Source organism: Cavia porcellus, unplaced genomic scaffold (genome assembly GCF_034190915.1).
Source record: "Cavia porcellus strain 051 isolate PalLab524CR breed Dunkin Hartley unplaced genomic scaffold, mCavPor4.1 scaffold_31, whole genome shotgun sequence".
NCBI lineage: Eukaryota > Metazoa > Chordata > Mammalia > Rodentia > Caviidae > Cavia > Cavia porcellus.
Genome location: NW_026947514.1, coordinates 27,128,776 through 27,143,115, shown reverse-complemented (window position 1 = coordinate 27,143,115; position 14,340 = coordinate 27,128,776). Strand labels below are relative to the sequence as shown.

General features: G+C 40.7%; 1 protein-coding gene across 6 annotated transcripts in view; it reads right to left on the bottom strand.

The window, feature by feature from the left end:
* Positions 1 to 3: 3 nt before the first annotated feature.
* Nek9 (NIMA related kinase 9) overlaps positions 4 to 14,340 on the bottom strand; it is a 42,922-nt gene continuing 28,585 nt past the window's right edge. For 5 of the 6 annotated variants that reach the window (XM_063240886.1, XM_063240884.1, XM_003472430.5 and 2 more), the window contains 6 exons: positions 12,994 to 13,164; positions 12,185 to 12,244; positions 8,260 to 8,504; positions 6,633 to 6,794; positions 4,973 to 5,185; positions 4 to 2,649 (listed from right to left, as the gene is read on the bottom strand). In XM_063240886.1, coding sequence (XP_063096956.1) covers positions 2,524 to 2,649; positions 4,973 to 5,185; positions 6,633 to 6,794; positions 8,260 to 8,504; positions 12,185 to 12,244; positions 12,994 to 13,164 — 977 coding nt within the window. In that variant the 3' untranslated portion in view covers positions 4 to 2,523. The remainder of the gene's footprint in view (positions 2,650 to 4,972; positions 5,186 to 6,632; positions 6,795 to 8,259; positions 8,505 to 12,184; positions 12,245 to 12,993; positions 13,165 to 14,340) is intronic. The other variant, XM_063240885.1, reaches the window with a different exon arrangement.

Here is a 14,340-nt window from a genome sequence, read left to right as displayed (position 1 = left end):
TAATTGAAAGTTTAAATGTTTATTTAAAACAGAAATGCCAAACCATTCCACCCTCAATCTTTCCAGCATCTGGCTAACAGTAAGCTAGCTCTTCAGCAACAGTGTCAGCAAGTAGGAGTAACCCAAATTATACTGTAACTCAAAAGCAAAACTACTAGCAAACTGAGAGCATCTACCACTGCATAAAGAAAAAAAGCCGGACAAAACTTGGGGGAGAATTAGCTCCAGGAAAGCATTCAAAGGTATTTTTGCTGCCTTGCCTTTCACGCTATCTAATGCACTGCTGCCACCTTGGAACTGGTTTCTGCTTGCATAGCTGTTTGATGGAAAAATCATATGGTTGACTCAGGCACAATTTTGCAAAGTGCAAATTGTTTCTAAGGCACAGAATTTAAGATTCTCAGCCAGATTAACAGCAAACCTCAACTTCTCAAGGGAACATGCTAGAGAAACTGGCCACTGAGTTTCACTGCTCGGGAATGACTCCCCACCAGGGCTTTCACCCCACTTTCACACACTGTCATCCTAAAGTCCCAGCAATGTGCCCATGTCCCTCAGCTCCAGAGCAGAAGTGATCCTCATGACAAAATCCAAATAACCCTCTTGCTCAGGCCTGCTGAGATGGTGAGCATGAGGATACAGGGACATGAAAGGTCAGCTAGTCCTTAAGAAAACCACAGCTGCATTTACATGATGAACCAAAACCACTGTTAGGGTTTACAGCAAAACCCCAGACCTTGTAACTTTAATTCAGGCTTGGCCTTTCCCTTACTTTAGGAAAAGGCTTCAGTGATTACATTAGTACTACTGTACTATGCTTCTCAGAATTGAGAAAACAATGGGACAGCACAGATCCCATTGGACAGAGTTGCCCTTCCCTATAGATTTTTCTCACCGGCACCAGCCTTTACACTACCAGTGTTAGGGAGAGGGTAAAATCTCCCTTCCACAAGTTCTCCTGAAATATTAAACAGACTGGTTTGGGAAAAATAAAACAAAATTAACATAGCTTTAAGGAGGAAGGATATGAAACTCATCAAAACTTCTGTGACCCAAAATACAGGAACGTTTCCTAAGGCTTTATGGAAATACAAAACTCACATCCTTAAGATAAACCATTACATACTTGTATGGAAACTGTCTATTTACAGTTTTATTCTTTATTGTCTCTCTCGGGAAAGCTAATTTGCTTTTGACTATACAGACATGTTAGAAGTGAGTCTGCTGGGCCTGGTGTTGTGGTGCATGCCTGTAATCCTGGAACTTGGGGGGCTAGGGCAAAAGGATCACTGCAAGTTCAGGACCGGCCTGGGCTACAAAACCCCAAGGCCAGCCTGAACTGCATAGCGAGATCCTGTCTCAAAAAAAAAAAAAAAAAAAAGAAAGAAAGAAAGAAAAGGAAGGAAGGAAAAAGGAAAGGAAAGGGAGTCTACAGCCAGATTTCTTTCACTTGGTAGGTTCTACATGTTCTGTTAGGGTCCGGGACCCCCAGGGTTTGGTGCTGGCTTTGGGCCACTCAATAGGAAAGATGATACAGATTCACTGGTTATAATATGGCTTCAAAAAATACCAAAAGGAGAGAAATACTGACTAGACATGAGAGAGAGAGGCTGGAGCTGCTAAGTCAAGATCAGTCTCCTAAGAGCCACTAAGGCAGAGGCACAAAAAGCCCTCCTGGGGCAGAAGACTTGGTGTCCTAGCCAGGTAGAAGCACTGAAGGAGGCACTCCTCTCCCTCTCGATTTGCTCCTAAGGCCCTTGCCTAAGGCTCCTGACTCAGTTCTCTGAGACACTCTTCCTTCTTTAGAGGCACCTTTCAGAGCTGGGAAATCTAGGAAATCCCACCCTGCACTAGCCACAGCCTGAACACCCATACTGTGTGCCGAGGATGGCTCTGTTCTTACTCTGCTTCTCATTAAAGACATTTCATCAACCTTCGGAGGAAAAGCAATCTAAACCTACTTCCTCCCTTAAGCATCTAGCTGCATCAAGTAACTTTCTAAAAATGTGCTTGACTTCACCATACAAATTTTCCTCAACTCATGGCTCCTGAGGGCTGTGCAAACTTTACCATTCTCTAGAGGACCTGGGCAGGCTGTGTGTGATCCCAGCACGCTCCAGCTTTACACTTTCCCCTCCTCACCCAGAGGTGCAATGCCTGGTGCTGAATTCCCAAGGCAGCTTAACACCAACGGTAAAAATGATAAATGGGATAGGAGTTGCTACCAGCGCAATTAAAGTGAGCACTGTGTCTCTTCAACAGATGAGGTACAGAGCTGCTGTTGCTATGGCAGTCACTGATGACAAAACCAGGGCTACAGGGCCTTTCTCCAAAATAAAATCACTCTAGATCCTATCTAAATAATGCCACTCTCCAAACACACAAGGAAAGTGCTTCAGTGCCTCTGCCTGTGCTCCTTGTCTGCAAGTGAACAAAGCCAGAAAAGCTGCTCTCTGCATTCAGTAAGTGTGCTGTGAAGTTCTTTGGATCCCAGTTTCCTGGGGGCTAGGCAGGCTCAGGAGACTAGAGGCTGGATCGACAAGACTCTGTTCCCAGAAGGCACCAGGAGGAATCTGTATCTAAGTCAGGCTTTGGATCCATTTCCATCTCTTCCTTTGCTGTCTGAGTTCCTTTGGAATGCATCCCCACCTGTGCAGATAGAACATGGTTCCACATTAGCAACAGTGCCACCGAGTCACAGCAGTTCAGGATGAGATTTTCAATGCTAGCCTTTAAGAGTTTACGGCTACAGTCCTGTGGGGAGCTCACAGGACTACCTTAGAGAAAGTTCATACTTGTAATCTCACACTGGAAACTGAGGCAGGAAGATCACAAGTTTAAATCCAGCCAGGGCAACTACGTGACTTAGCAAGACTGTCTCAAAATAAACATAAAACAAGGGCATGTGGTGACACATGCCTATAATCCCAGCAGTTGGGAGGCTGAGGCAGGACTGTCATGAGTTTGAGGCCAGCCTGGACTAAATAGTGAATTCAAGGCCAACCTGAATTACAGAGTGAGACCATGTCTCAAAAAAATAAAATATACTAAAAAAGAAAAGGGCTGGGGATGTGGTTTAGTGCAAAAGCCCTAAATTCAATACCCTAGTATTCATCTCTTCACATGTACAAGTTCACGCCTGTACATTTGCTGCAGGTAAAGTGATAAACTGTTGTGGTTTACTTTGGACTACAGGGTGTTCTGAGCTGCACAACTCTCAATTTAAGAAACCAAAACTGCAGAATTTTAAAACTGAAACAGTCGGGGCTGGGGATTTAGCTCGGCGGCATAAGCGCCTGCCTTGCAAGCAGGCAGTCATGAGTTCGATCCCCGGTACAGATAAAAAGGAAAAAGACAAAAAAAACCCCAAACCGCAACAGTCCTGAGCAAAACAATCTTCTTGCCTGTTACAGCTGCCAGTCTTTTTTTTTTTTTTTTTTTTTGAGATAGGGTCTCACTATGCATTTCAAACTGGCCATGAGCTTACTTTGTAACCAAGGCTAGTCTTGACTCACATTGATCCTCCTGCCTCAACCTCTCGAGCTCTCGAGTGCTGGGATTACAAGCATGTGCCACCACGCTGGGTTAACAGCTGCCAATCTTAGTCTACGTTTGTCTATTACTTTCTAAACTATTTTCATAGGCATTATTTCATAATACTTAAAATAATCGGGCAGAGTAGGTAGCAGTATTTTCTTTTTTTAGGTGAAAAACTAGGGCTCAATCCATAGAAACAAGGTAAGAAGTCCAAATACATATAGATGGCTAAGCCACTTTCTGACACATAGTTGACTCTGTGTAGAACAATACCCATTTATTTATTGTTTGTCTATTTATTTTTGTAGTGCTGGGGATTGAACCTGTGGCCTCACATATCATAGGCAAGTGCTCCATCTCAGAGCTACATGCATTTTAAATTTTAAATTTTGAGATGGTCTCACTGTGTTACCCAGCCTGATCCTTTGGTCTGAGCCTTGTGTGGGATTGTATGTACCATGGTGCCGGGCAATAGCATGGATCTTTAAAGACAATGTGAGCAGCACTACCTTGACATGTTTTCCCCAAACTATTTAATTTAATCTTAAATTTAATTAAGCTTTAAATCTAACTTTTGGTTTTCGGAAAAGACAGGATAACAAAAGAATGTGTCAATATCCTAGGAAAACAGAATAAATATAGAACATAGGACAGTCTGACAAACAACTGGCTCTATTTCTGTCAGTCAATGATATTAAAATATATTTTTAAAAAGTAGTTGTAGCGGGGCAATTGCTCTAGATTAGAATGAGACATAACCAAATGGAATGTGGTTTTTTTGGACAGGATTCTAATAAAGGATATTTTTAATGGGAAAATTCAAATTATCAACTGGATACTAGATGAAAACTGAAAACATTAGTGACAATAATAATGTGGCTGTCCAGAAGAATGGGCTTCTTTATTTTTGAAGGGCTTACTTAAGGGACTATACATGATTTTTATAATTTATTTTAAATTCCTTTAGCAAAATGTATATATTTTATATATTATAGACACATTGAGAAAACAAATACAGAAACATATTAAAAATGTTGAATAGGGCCAGGGGTTTAGGTCAGTGGCATAAGTGGCTGGTCGTGAGTTCAATCCCGGGTACCAACAATAACAACATAAAAAACAAAAACAAAAACAAAAAAAACCCTATTGAATCTAGATGGTGAGTACATTTGGTGTTCTTTGTAATGTTTAAAACCTTTTACAGGAAAAAGTAAAAGAACAAACAGTAAAAACAAACAGTAATGAAAAACATAGAAGTTTGGTGAAGAGAATGATTCAGTCCAGGTGCCTGACTAAGGCCAAAGACTTCTGGGATTAATTACAAAAATCACATCATTCAAAGGTGAGGACATGCAGAGCAGTAAGTTTTGGTCTTTTGTTTCTGCAAGTCCTTGAAACAGACTTAGAAATTGGATTATTCTCTTATTACTCTTACCTGCTGCCCTCCTTCTAATTTCTTGTTCAGCTTGTGTAGCTGAGTAAAAATCTGGAGGTTTTCTTGCTGTAATTTTTGTTGTTCAGCCAGACACTTCAACACCAGACTCTGCAATCTCTCAACCTCCACCTGCAGAGTGCTACACGCACAGGCAGGAGGGGTCAATGGTGCTCCCTTGCCAGCACATGGTACTGCAGGAGTCAGCCGGGGAAGCTAGAGACAAGAGGGGCAGATTGTAGGAGGCTCACTCTCGGGGCACAGCTCCCCCGTGCAAATGGATTTACTCACAGATTAACAAGGTAAGACATAGATACACATGAAGAGGTGAAGAGAAACAGAAGACTGCTGGGGTTATTAGCACCAGGCACTGAGGACGCATGGGCAGTCTCAATGCCTCAGTCCCTATTACACTAGGAAAAGAACAGTAACTCGTTTTGGAGGATTTTGCAAAAAAATGTTACGGCTGGGGATTTAGCTCAGTGGCATAAGTGCCTGCCTGGCAAGCTCAAGGTTGTAAATTCAATCCCTGGTACCCAGAAAAAAAAAAAAAATGTTAAAGTGTGACTATATATTCTCACTTAAAATGCTGCAGTGGGTATGATTTGGAGTAAGTCCTGATCACAGTGAGGATACTGTGATACAAAGGGTCAACACTCATGAGATGTAGTGACTGCACTGAAGAAAAGATATGAGAGGTGTTTAGTAGTCAGAATTACCATCAAATTCAAAAAGGCCAACCAACAGGAAGGCAAACGTTCACCTTGATTTTCGAAGGTTTTAATACCTCTCCTGGAAAGGTTTTCAATTATTCTGCTCTGGATTTTCTTCTTCTTCTATTATACTTTGTTCAGAGCCAAGGTCAATAAATGACAGCCCACTGGCCAATTCTGGACTACCTGCTTTTGTATTATTGAAACACAGACATGTACTCTACTCCTCTATTATGCATTATAGGTTGAACATCCCTAATCTGGAAATTGGAAATACTCCAAAATTCAAGTCTTAATGACTCTATGACTGTTTTTGAGCCGCAGTGTGAGTTGAGTAGCTGCAAAAGAGACTATATGGCCCACAAAATGTAGAAGAATTACTACGTTCCCTTATATAGAAAAAATCTGGTGGTCCCTGGTTTAGAAGTTTGTCTTTCTTTCCTTCTTTTTGGCTAGAGTTTTGCCTTGTGCTTACCAGGCAAGTGCTTGAGCCACTGAGCTAAATTCTTGGCTCCTTGGTTTAGAGTTTTATTGAGGTGTTTACTACAATTGCATTTCTATCAAGGTGAGGTATACATGTGTTGTTCCCTCAGTAGATTAAAACATTGTATTTTACTTACATTTAGAACCTCCAACCTACCCCAGAAGTGTCATAAAAGGTGAAGTGGAATTCTAGAACTTCAATTTTAGTGCTTCTAAGACAAAAAAAGAGAATCCTCTCATGCAGGAAGGTGGCCCATCAGAACTGTAAGGTCAATTCTGTTCTGAGGTAACTTGATTTAGCCTTGGGAAGACAGAAGCTTTCAGTGCAACTGGACAGGAAGTAAGATAGGTTGACACAGGGCAGCTAAGCCAATGAAGCTGAAGGACAGAGTGACACGAGGAGAACTGGGCAGAGTCTATAGTAACTGTCCTCCTAGTTGTGATTCAAAAGCAAAAAGCTCAGTTACCCAGGTTCCTACATGGGGCTTAGGTTCCACAGGCACTTCGGAGGCTACTTTGAGTCCTTGCAGCTCTTCATAGGGCAGGGTATCTTTCTCAGATTCAGAAAATGCTCCACTTAGGGGAGATGAGCTGTCTGGCATGGGGATGAACTCTGCGTTTTCCAGCTCCTGTGTATATGAGAAAGAATCTCATCAGTTCTGTTTGCAACAACTCAAGTTAATGCCTCAGCTGTTGGTGTCTCATGACATCAGCACCCTCTAGTGGGCAGATAGCTATGGTTAAAAATATATCTTGCCCTACTGGGGAACAAAGTGCCATACCTTCAATAGCTCACAGCAGTGATACAAATTCAAACTCAAAATCAAGACAGTCTGCAGTCTTGTTTTTTTTTTTTTTTTTTTCTTCATATCAGGAATCAAACTCACAACCTTGTGCTCGCCAGGCAGGAGCTGCAGAGTCTTGGGTATTTCTTCAAACACTTATTTGACATAAGACACTGGTAAGTTAGCTGGGCCATATTACATCCTGTGCTCATACTTTTCAGACAACTTTCTAGTTTTGTTGGCTAATGAACTTTTTTTTTTTGTCTTTTTCCTTTTTATCGGTACCAGGGATTGAACTCACGACTGCCTGCTTACAAGGAAGGCAGGTGCTTATGCCGCTGAGTTAAATCCCCAGCCCCTGGCTAATGAACTTTAAATCTATAATTTTTTTTTTTTTTTTTTTGGAAAAAATTAGGTTCATGGTGCAGAACAAGAAAATCCAGATGGGCAAAAGAAGCTAAGTAAAACCAGCAGCAATTTCATGACACAGAGGTACTTACTTAAAATGACCCATATATATAGTCTTGTCCACATTTTTCTGAGAATTACATATTTTCTGAAAGAATAAGGTCATAATGACCGATATTTCATCATCTTCTGCTAGTAAGTTGCAACTTTCCATATAAATATACTTTAAGGTTTTTATTGTCTGCACCTTAACTTTGATAGACCATTTTCCTCCTATGAGACATTCCAACAGTTCCATTTTTCTACTTCTATAAAGAGGACAAAACCTGTAAGCTTAATCTTTGCACATGTGCACCATAAAAAGTGCCACTTTGTAGTACTGGGTGTGAACCAGGGCCTATACATGGAGCTACTCCCCTACTGTGCTCTAATTTTCCCTTTATTGTTTGAGACTGGGTTTTGCTAAGTTAAGTTGCTCAGGTAGGGTTTAAACTTGCAACCTTCCTGCCACTGCCTCCCAAGTGCTGTGATTACACGAGTGAGCCACCATGTCCAGCTCAAAGCAGATTTATTTTTTTGGTACCAGGGATCGAACTCACGACCTCATACTTGCTAGGCAGATGCTTATGCTGCTGAGCTAAATCCCCAGCCCCTTCAAGGCAGATTTTATTAACTTACATCCATTTAAGTAATACAAGTATGAACATATGTTGCATCTCTTCTTGTTAGAAAGAAAAAAGGATGAGTGATTTATTTCCAGGTAAAGATTAGAAACTTAAGATTCCTTGTTGTAAAAGAGTTTAATAAGACATTCTCTTTTCTAATCCCTCCAGGCCTGATATTTTATTTTCTAATCCCTCCAGGCCTGATATTTTATCTGGCATCCCTTCTAAGGAATTACCTTTCGAAGCCAGCCGGGACAGGAGCTGCTGGCTCCACAACTATTCCTCATATCCTCAGTAGGACTGATGAAACCTTCTATTCCTCGGTCTGCTTCCATTGTTCCTCGAAAGCCTCCACTTGGATCAGGAGTTTCAGATTCCTGCTGACTGTCCTCCTCTTCACCTCCACCGCCACCGCCACCACCACCACCACCACCACCACCACCACCACCACCACCTCCTCCTGGGCTAGAGCTCTGGACCGCTGGCAGATACACAACACAGAAGCAGAGTTTTAACATACAGCAAGACACATTTAGCCTCAAACAGCCCTGCAAGGTTCCTACAGTTGCATGAAGTGGAATGGCAACAGCACAGTCAGCTATCTCAAACTAAACTATTAGTTTTACACAGGGTATTTGTATATCAGGATCTTTGTGATGATAGCTCACTTTTAAACTTGTTTATCCTACATCCATATAATTATTGATATTCTAATAGAATAGTAAACAATCCCCATATCAGTATACTTATTCTGCATCATGTGTGTGTGCAGTACCAGAGGCTGGGACCCAAGGGCACTCTACTACTGAGCCACATCCCCAGACCTTTTTAATTTTTATTCTGAAACAAAGTGTTGCTAAATTACCTGCTGGTCTCAGACTTTCAATCCTCTTTCTTCACCCTCCCAAGTAGCTGCAATTACTGCACCTGGTCTTATTATGTATCTTTAACAGGTACATTCAGAGTCCAGCACCCTCCATTGCCATTTGTCCTACATAAAAAGTTCTTTTGACATTTGAATCAAAGCCTTCTCCAAGTTGCCAGATAAATGTCTGGCAACTTCTCATCTGCAAACAACCTAATGATAAAATTCTCCAACAATCATGTAGGTATTAAATTCTATGACTAGTCATAGACTGTGACTAGGCATGAATTTTAAAAATATTATGACTTGGGGCTGGGGGTTTAGCTCAGTGGCGTAAGCACCTGCCTTGCAAGCAGGCAGTCGTGAGTTCGATCCCTGGTACCGATAAAAAGGAAAAAGACAAAAAAAAAAAAAAAAAAAAAAAAAAAAATTATGACTTATCTTTTTCCTATCATGTAGTAAATTCCAAGCTACTGTAGTGAAGATTAGCTAGGATGTAATCAGGAAATGAAAGTGAATTTTAGTATGCATCAAAGGAAAATGTTTAAGAAAATAAATTTCCCAAACCTAAAACAAAACAACTGCATGGTATATCCTCCTAAGACTGCATGGGAAGGACTATTTGTCATATCTTGCAACACTGCTTTGAGGACTAAGCCTGCTGAAGTAGCTGAACTATTAAGCCGCAAAATGAATTCTTAGCTTGCATTTTAAAACGTTCTCCCCACTTTGTTTTGCTTTTTTTGAGACAGGGTTTCACTGTGTAGTTCAGACTGACCTTGGCATCACTATATAGCCCAAGCTGACCTCAAACACACCATGATTCCCTTGCCTAGACTCCCAAGTGCCTGAACAGCTTTTAGGAATTATGTTTTGGAAGCCTGACATGTAGCTCAGTGGTATACCATCTGCCTGCCAAGTGCAAGGCCCTGAGTTTGATTCCTGGTACCCTTCCGCCCGCCCACCCCCCCCGAAAACCATGTTCTGGTCAGGTGTGGTGATGCATGCCTGTGATCCCAGCATTAGGGAGACTGAGGCAGGAGGGTCCTTGAAAATTCAGTGTCTGAGACAATAAGACCCTGTCTCCAAAAAGTTTCATTTCAGATATCCATGGATCATTAACATATGTGCAAATTTTGATGCTTAGCAATAAAATGAACATATATGATGTGATCACTAAAGAACTAGAAATGCACTACTCATATGGTAGTCACTAGCTGTATATAGACATTTAAATTTAAATAAAAATCAGTTCCTCATTCTACTAGCCACACTTTGAGTACTCAACAGTCACATGAGACTATGAGCCATTATTCTGGACAGCACAGAGAATATTCCTGCTCTCATAGGAACCTCTACTGGATCTGTTTATATCATTGCATATGAGTTGCAAATTATAGTACTTCTTCCTATGGCCTCTTACCCAGATGAAACCAGTCTGATTAATTTTATATATAAAAATTCTTAAAAAGATTCTATCATGCATCTGTGGTTTTTTTTTAGACAGGGTTTCACTATGTTGTTTAGATTGGCCTTAAACTCACTATGGAGCCAGGCTGGCTTCAATCTTGTGGCAATCCTGCCTCAGCCTCCCAAGTGCTGGGATTACAGGGATGTACTACCATGCCTGGTAAATCCTACGTATTTGCATCCTTAAACAACACATCACTTATTTGGCTTGCTTTGAAACTTTATAAAAAGATACACAGTCTGCTGCAGCTTGATTTTACATTATGAAAATAATATTTAGAGACATTTTTACTCCTGTACCAAAACAATGGATGGGTATAACTCATTCAATCAAAAAATATTTATTCAGGGACTGGGGATTTAGCTCAGTGGCATAAGCACCTGCCTTGCAAGCAGGCGGTCGTGAGTTCGATCCCTGGTACCGATAAAAAAACGAAAAAGACCAAAAAAAAAAAAAAATTTATTCAGTGTTTACTATTTGCCAGATACTATTTTAGACAATGTGGATAAAATTAATGAATAAATAAGACCAAAATTCTTGCTCTTACTTGAACTCACATTTTATGTCCAATGGACATTTGCTTTTATCTTATGTTTTTCCTTTAAATTCTGTTCCAGCAAAGAAAACTGTAAAAGAACTATGCTTAGCAAAAAAATATTTTATCATGTATTACAGGGATTAACGTGCACAAATAAAGATGCTGAGTAGCAGATCACTTAATGAAACAGTAAGATGTAACAGGGATTTTTTGTTTTGTTTTGTTTTGTTTTTTGGTACCAGGGATCAAACTCGCGACCTTGAGCTTGCCAGGCAGGTGCTTATGCTGCTGAGCTAAATTCCTGGCCCTGGTATCTAATGTTTAACAATCACAGATCAGATTTTTTTTTTTTTTTTTTCTTTTTCCTTTTTTATTGGTACCGGGGATCGAACTCATGACTGCCTGCTTGCAAGGCAGGCGCTTATGCCGCTGAGCTAAATCCCCAGCCCCTCACAGATCAGATTTTTAAGTGTTATTTCTGGGGAATTAATGTGCTTTTATTCTGGGTATTTATCTATTTGGTCCCATAATATATCAGAATCAGTAAAAGATATTAAGTCTACACAGACTCTACCAGGCAGAAACCAGAAAGGAACAGATTCAGTTTCCTGGCATGGTCCCAAATAACACAGAACCTTGAAGAAAGCAGTCAAGGGAAAATTGTCAGCTTTGGGCTGCTTTTCCTGTTGGAAGTTTAGTTGGCTTTTATTTTTGAGGACCTATTCTGAAGGAGTATTTCTTTAAACTGGAATAACCCTGGGAATATCCTGGGAGTAAAGGGCAGAGAGTCCCCACGGCCCCTCACATTGTAAGGAAAGGAATAATACATAAGTTACATTACAGCATGGGGTAAGCGGTTTAACTACTTCCATATGCATTGGAAGCAAAGAAGATGTACTCTCCCTCTGACCACAATGTAAACCATGACTTACTGTGAAACTTACCAAAACAGGATCCTCCCTCTTAATCACTATAGTCTGTATTTCCCTGAAGAAATTTTTTGTTTTCCTTTCCTTTCAGTATTTTTTGTTTTGTTTTGTTTTGTTATTGTTTTTTTTGAGATAGGGTCTCACTGTGTAATCCAGGCTGGCCTTGAACTCACTTTGCAGCTCAGGCTGGTCTCGGAACTCACAATGATTGTCTTTCCTCAGTTTCCTAAGTGCTGGGATTATAGGTGTATGCCATCACGCCCAGCAATCCTTTGAGTTTTAGAGACTCCACAGAATCTTAACCCAAAGATCCACAATTAAGAAACTACTGTGATACCAGTTCCAGTTCACTACATACCAGTTCCAATGGAGAGGCCACTGCTATTAGAACGGATGGTCTTAGAATTCAGTACTTTCTCTGAGGAAAAACAGTGAATAGGTAAACATTGTATACAGACATAGGAAAGTGAGAGGAGACTACGACACTGATTAATATTGGAGATAATACTTGGCTCCAGATAACTTTATGCTTGCTTACTGATTAGAAATTAATCTTACAAACCAAACACCACTAGCTACTCTAAAGTGGCATTTCTCCACCTTTGCTGTTCATTCAAATCATTTGGGAAGCTTTACACAATAACAATGCCTAGGTCCTATTCCAGAGTCTGGTTTAAATGGTCAGGAATAAGGTCACGAATAGGATTTGTAAAAGCCTCCAAGAGATTCTAATGTGCAACCAAGATCTAATGAATGTGCAAACCCTTACAGAGACTTTTAAAATTTAGTTCAAAGTATTATTTATGCTAAAGCATTCATGACTTGAAGTTCCTTTTTTAAAGATATACTACATGTTTTTCAAGAAAGTATGAACACAGGGAAAAAAAAATTAGAGGGTAAATGTAAGTAACAAATTCTATGGGGTGGCAGAGTTCACAGTTACATTTAAAAATGGCCAAGAGATCAAGAGATAGCAAATTAGCAAGCCTGGGAAATAACAATGTCTTGTTCCTCTACCACTAGGCATGGCATTCCTGAGCATTATGAGACTTACAGAAATTATCTCTTTAAGACACTTCTAAGAATGTGATAATCAGTCCATCAGTACCTCATCTGTGGATCAATCTTGTCAGAGATCTTTCAACCCCACACATAGGAACCCCTTACCAACAATGAGAATGGTATGCCAGCCACGGCAGGACAGATCCGGGACATGATGCAGAGATCCGAAAATAGGCCGAGGCCATGAGGTACAGATATCAGAGCCATGTGATCTCTCAGTGGGGGTCATTGCCAGGCGACCATTACCACCATTGCCCCAGGCAAAAATGTGATTATCTAGAAAAAAAGTTAAACAGCAGATCATTTCACAGAAGATGGCCTTCCCAACTCTAGGTTTCTTATTATGGTGTTTTAGAGACAGATGTCCCACCATGCACTAAATTGAGGAAAGCTGTTTATTCCTGCTGACCCCACCTAGTTAAAAATGATCACTCTTCTGATGTACTGCCATTCATTCATTTAATCACTTAACAGCTTTTTAGTGGCCATCCATTTAAACATTTATTAAACATCTATTTTATCCCAGGCATTGTTTAAGGTGACTGGGCAATGAATAGAATAGTTTTGGCTCCTGTATAACAATCATTCTGTAGGAGAGACTGATGATACATAAATATCTAATATTTCAGATACTAGTAAGTGCTGTGAAAAAAGATAAATGGTGATGAAAAAATAACAAAATTTCATTTATTTTTTGAGAGTGGTCAGAAAAGTAGTTTTTAAATGAGCAGAACTGATTGAAGTAAGGAAAGGCAGAAAGAACAGTAAGCTCAAGGTCGCACAGGTAATGCCAATAACACAGAGAGCAAGAAGGTCCCTACAGATGCAGGGGAGGGGGAAGTGGTTATGGACGAGAATGAGGGGCTGGCTGGAGTCTTGGGCACATGGGGCCATGCAGGTCATTGTGATGAGTGAGTTTTCCTGAGCGGTGTAGAAAACCATTAGATGTTCTAGGTAGGAAGGGCACAGAAGGATCCCTGAGGCCATGGTGAACAGAGCCAATGGCATGGGAGCAAGAGTGGCAGCAGGGAGACCAGCTGCAACAGAGCTATGAACCAGAAGCTGGATATAGTCTGAAGATAGTCCACCGGATATGCTGAATGCAGGGTATAGGATGGACCTACTGTTTACTGAGATAGGAAGGCTGCAGAGAACAGGCCTAGGCAGAATATCGGAATATACTGCTTGCCTGAGATGATAACTCCAGAATTTTGATTCTTTTCCAAAGCAGGTCATTTTTTTAAATAAAAAAGGGTGCTACTAAAGATTATCCTAGGACAAGAGATCCATTTCAGGACTCACACGGGATAAGTAGGCTATATGGCCATTCCATCTTTACACATGAAGGTTGGGTGCTGTTGAGCGAATGTCTGGAGGTTGGTGGTAGTGACATACAGCTGTCAGGGTACAGGGAAGATTTAAGAAAATGAGTCCCCTTACTTTGGAGACAGG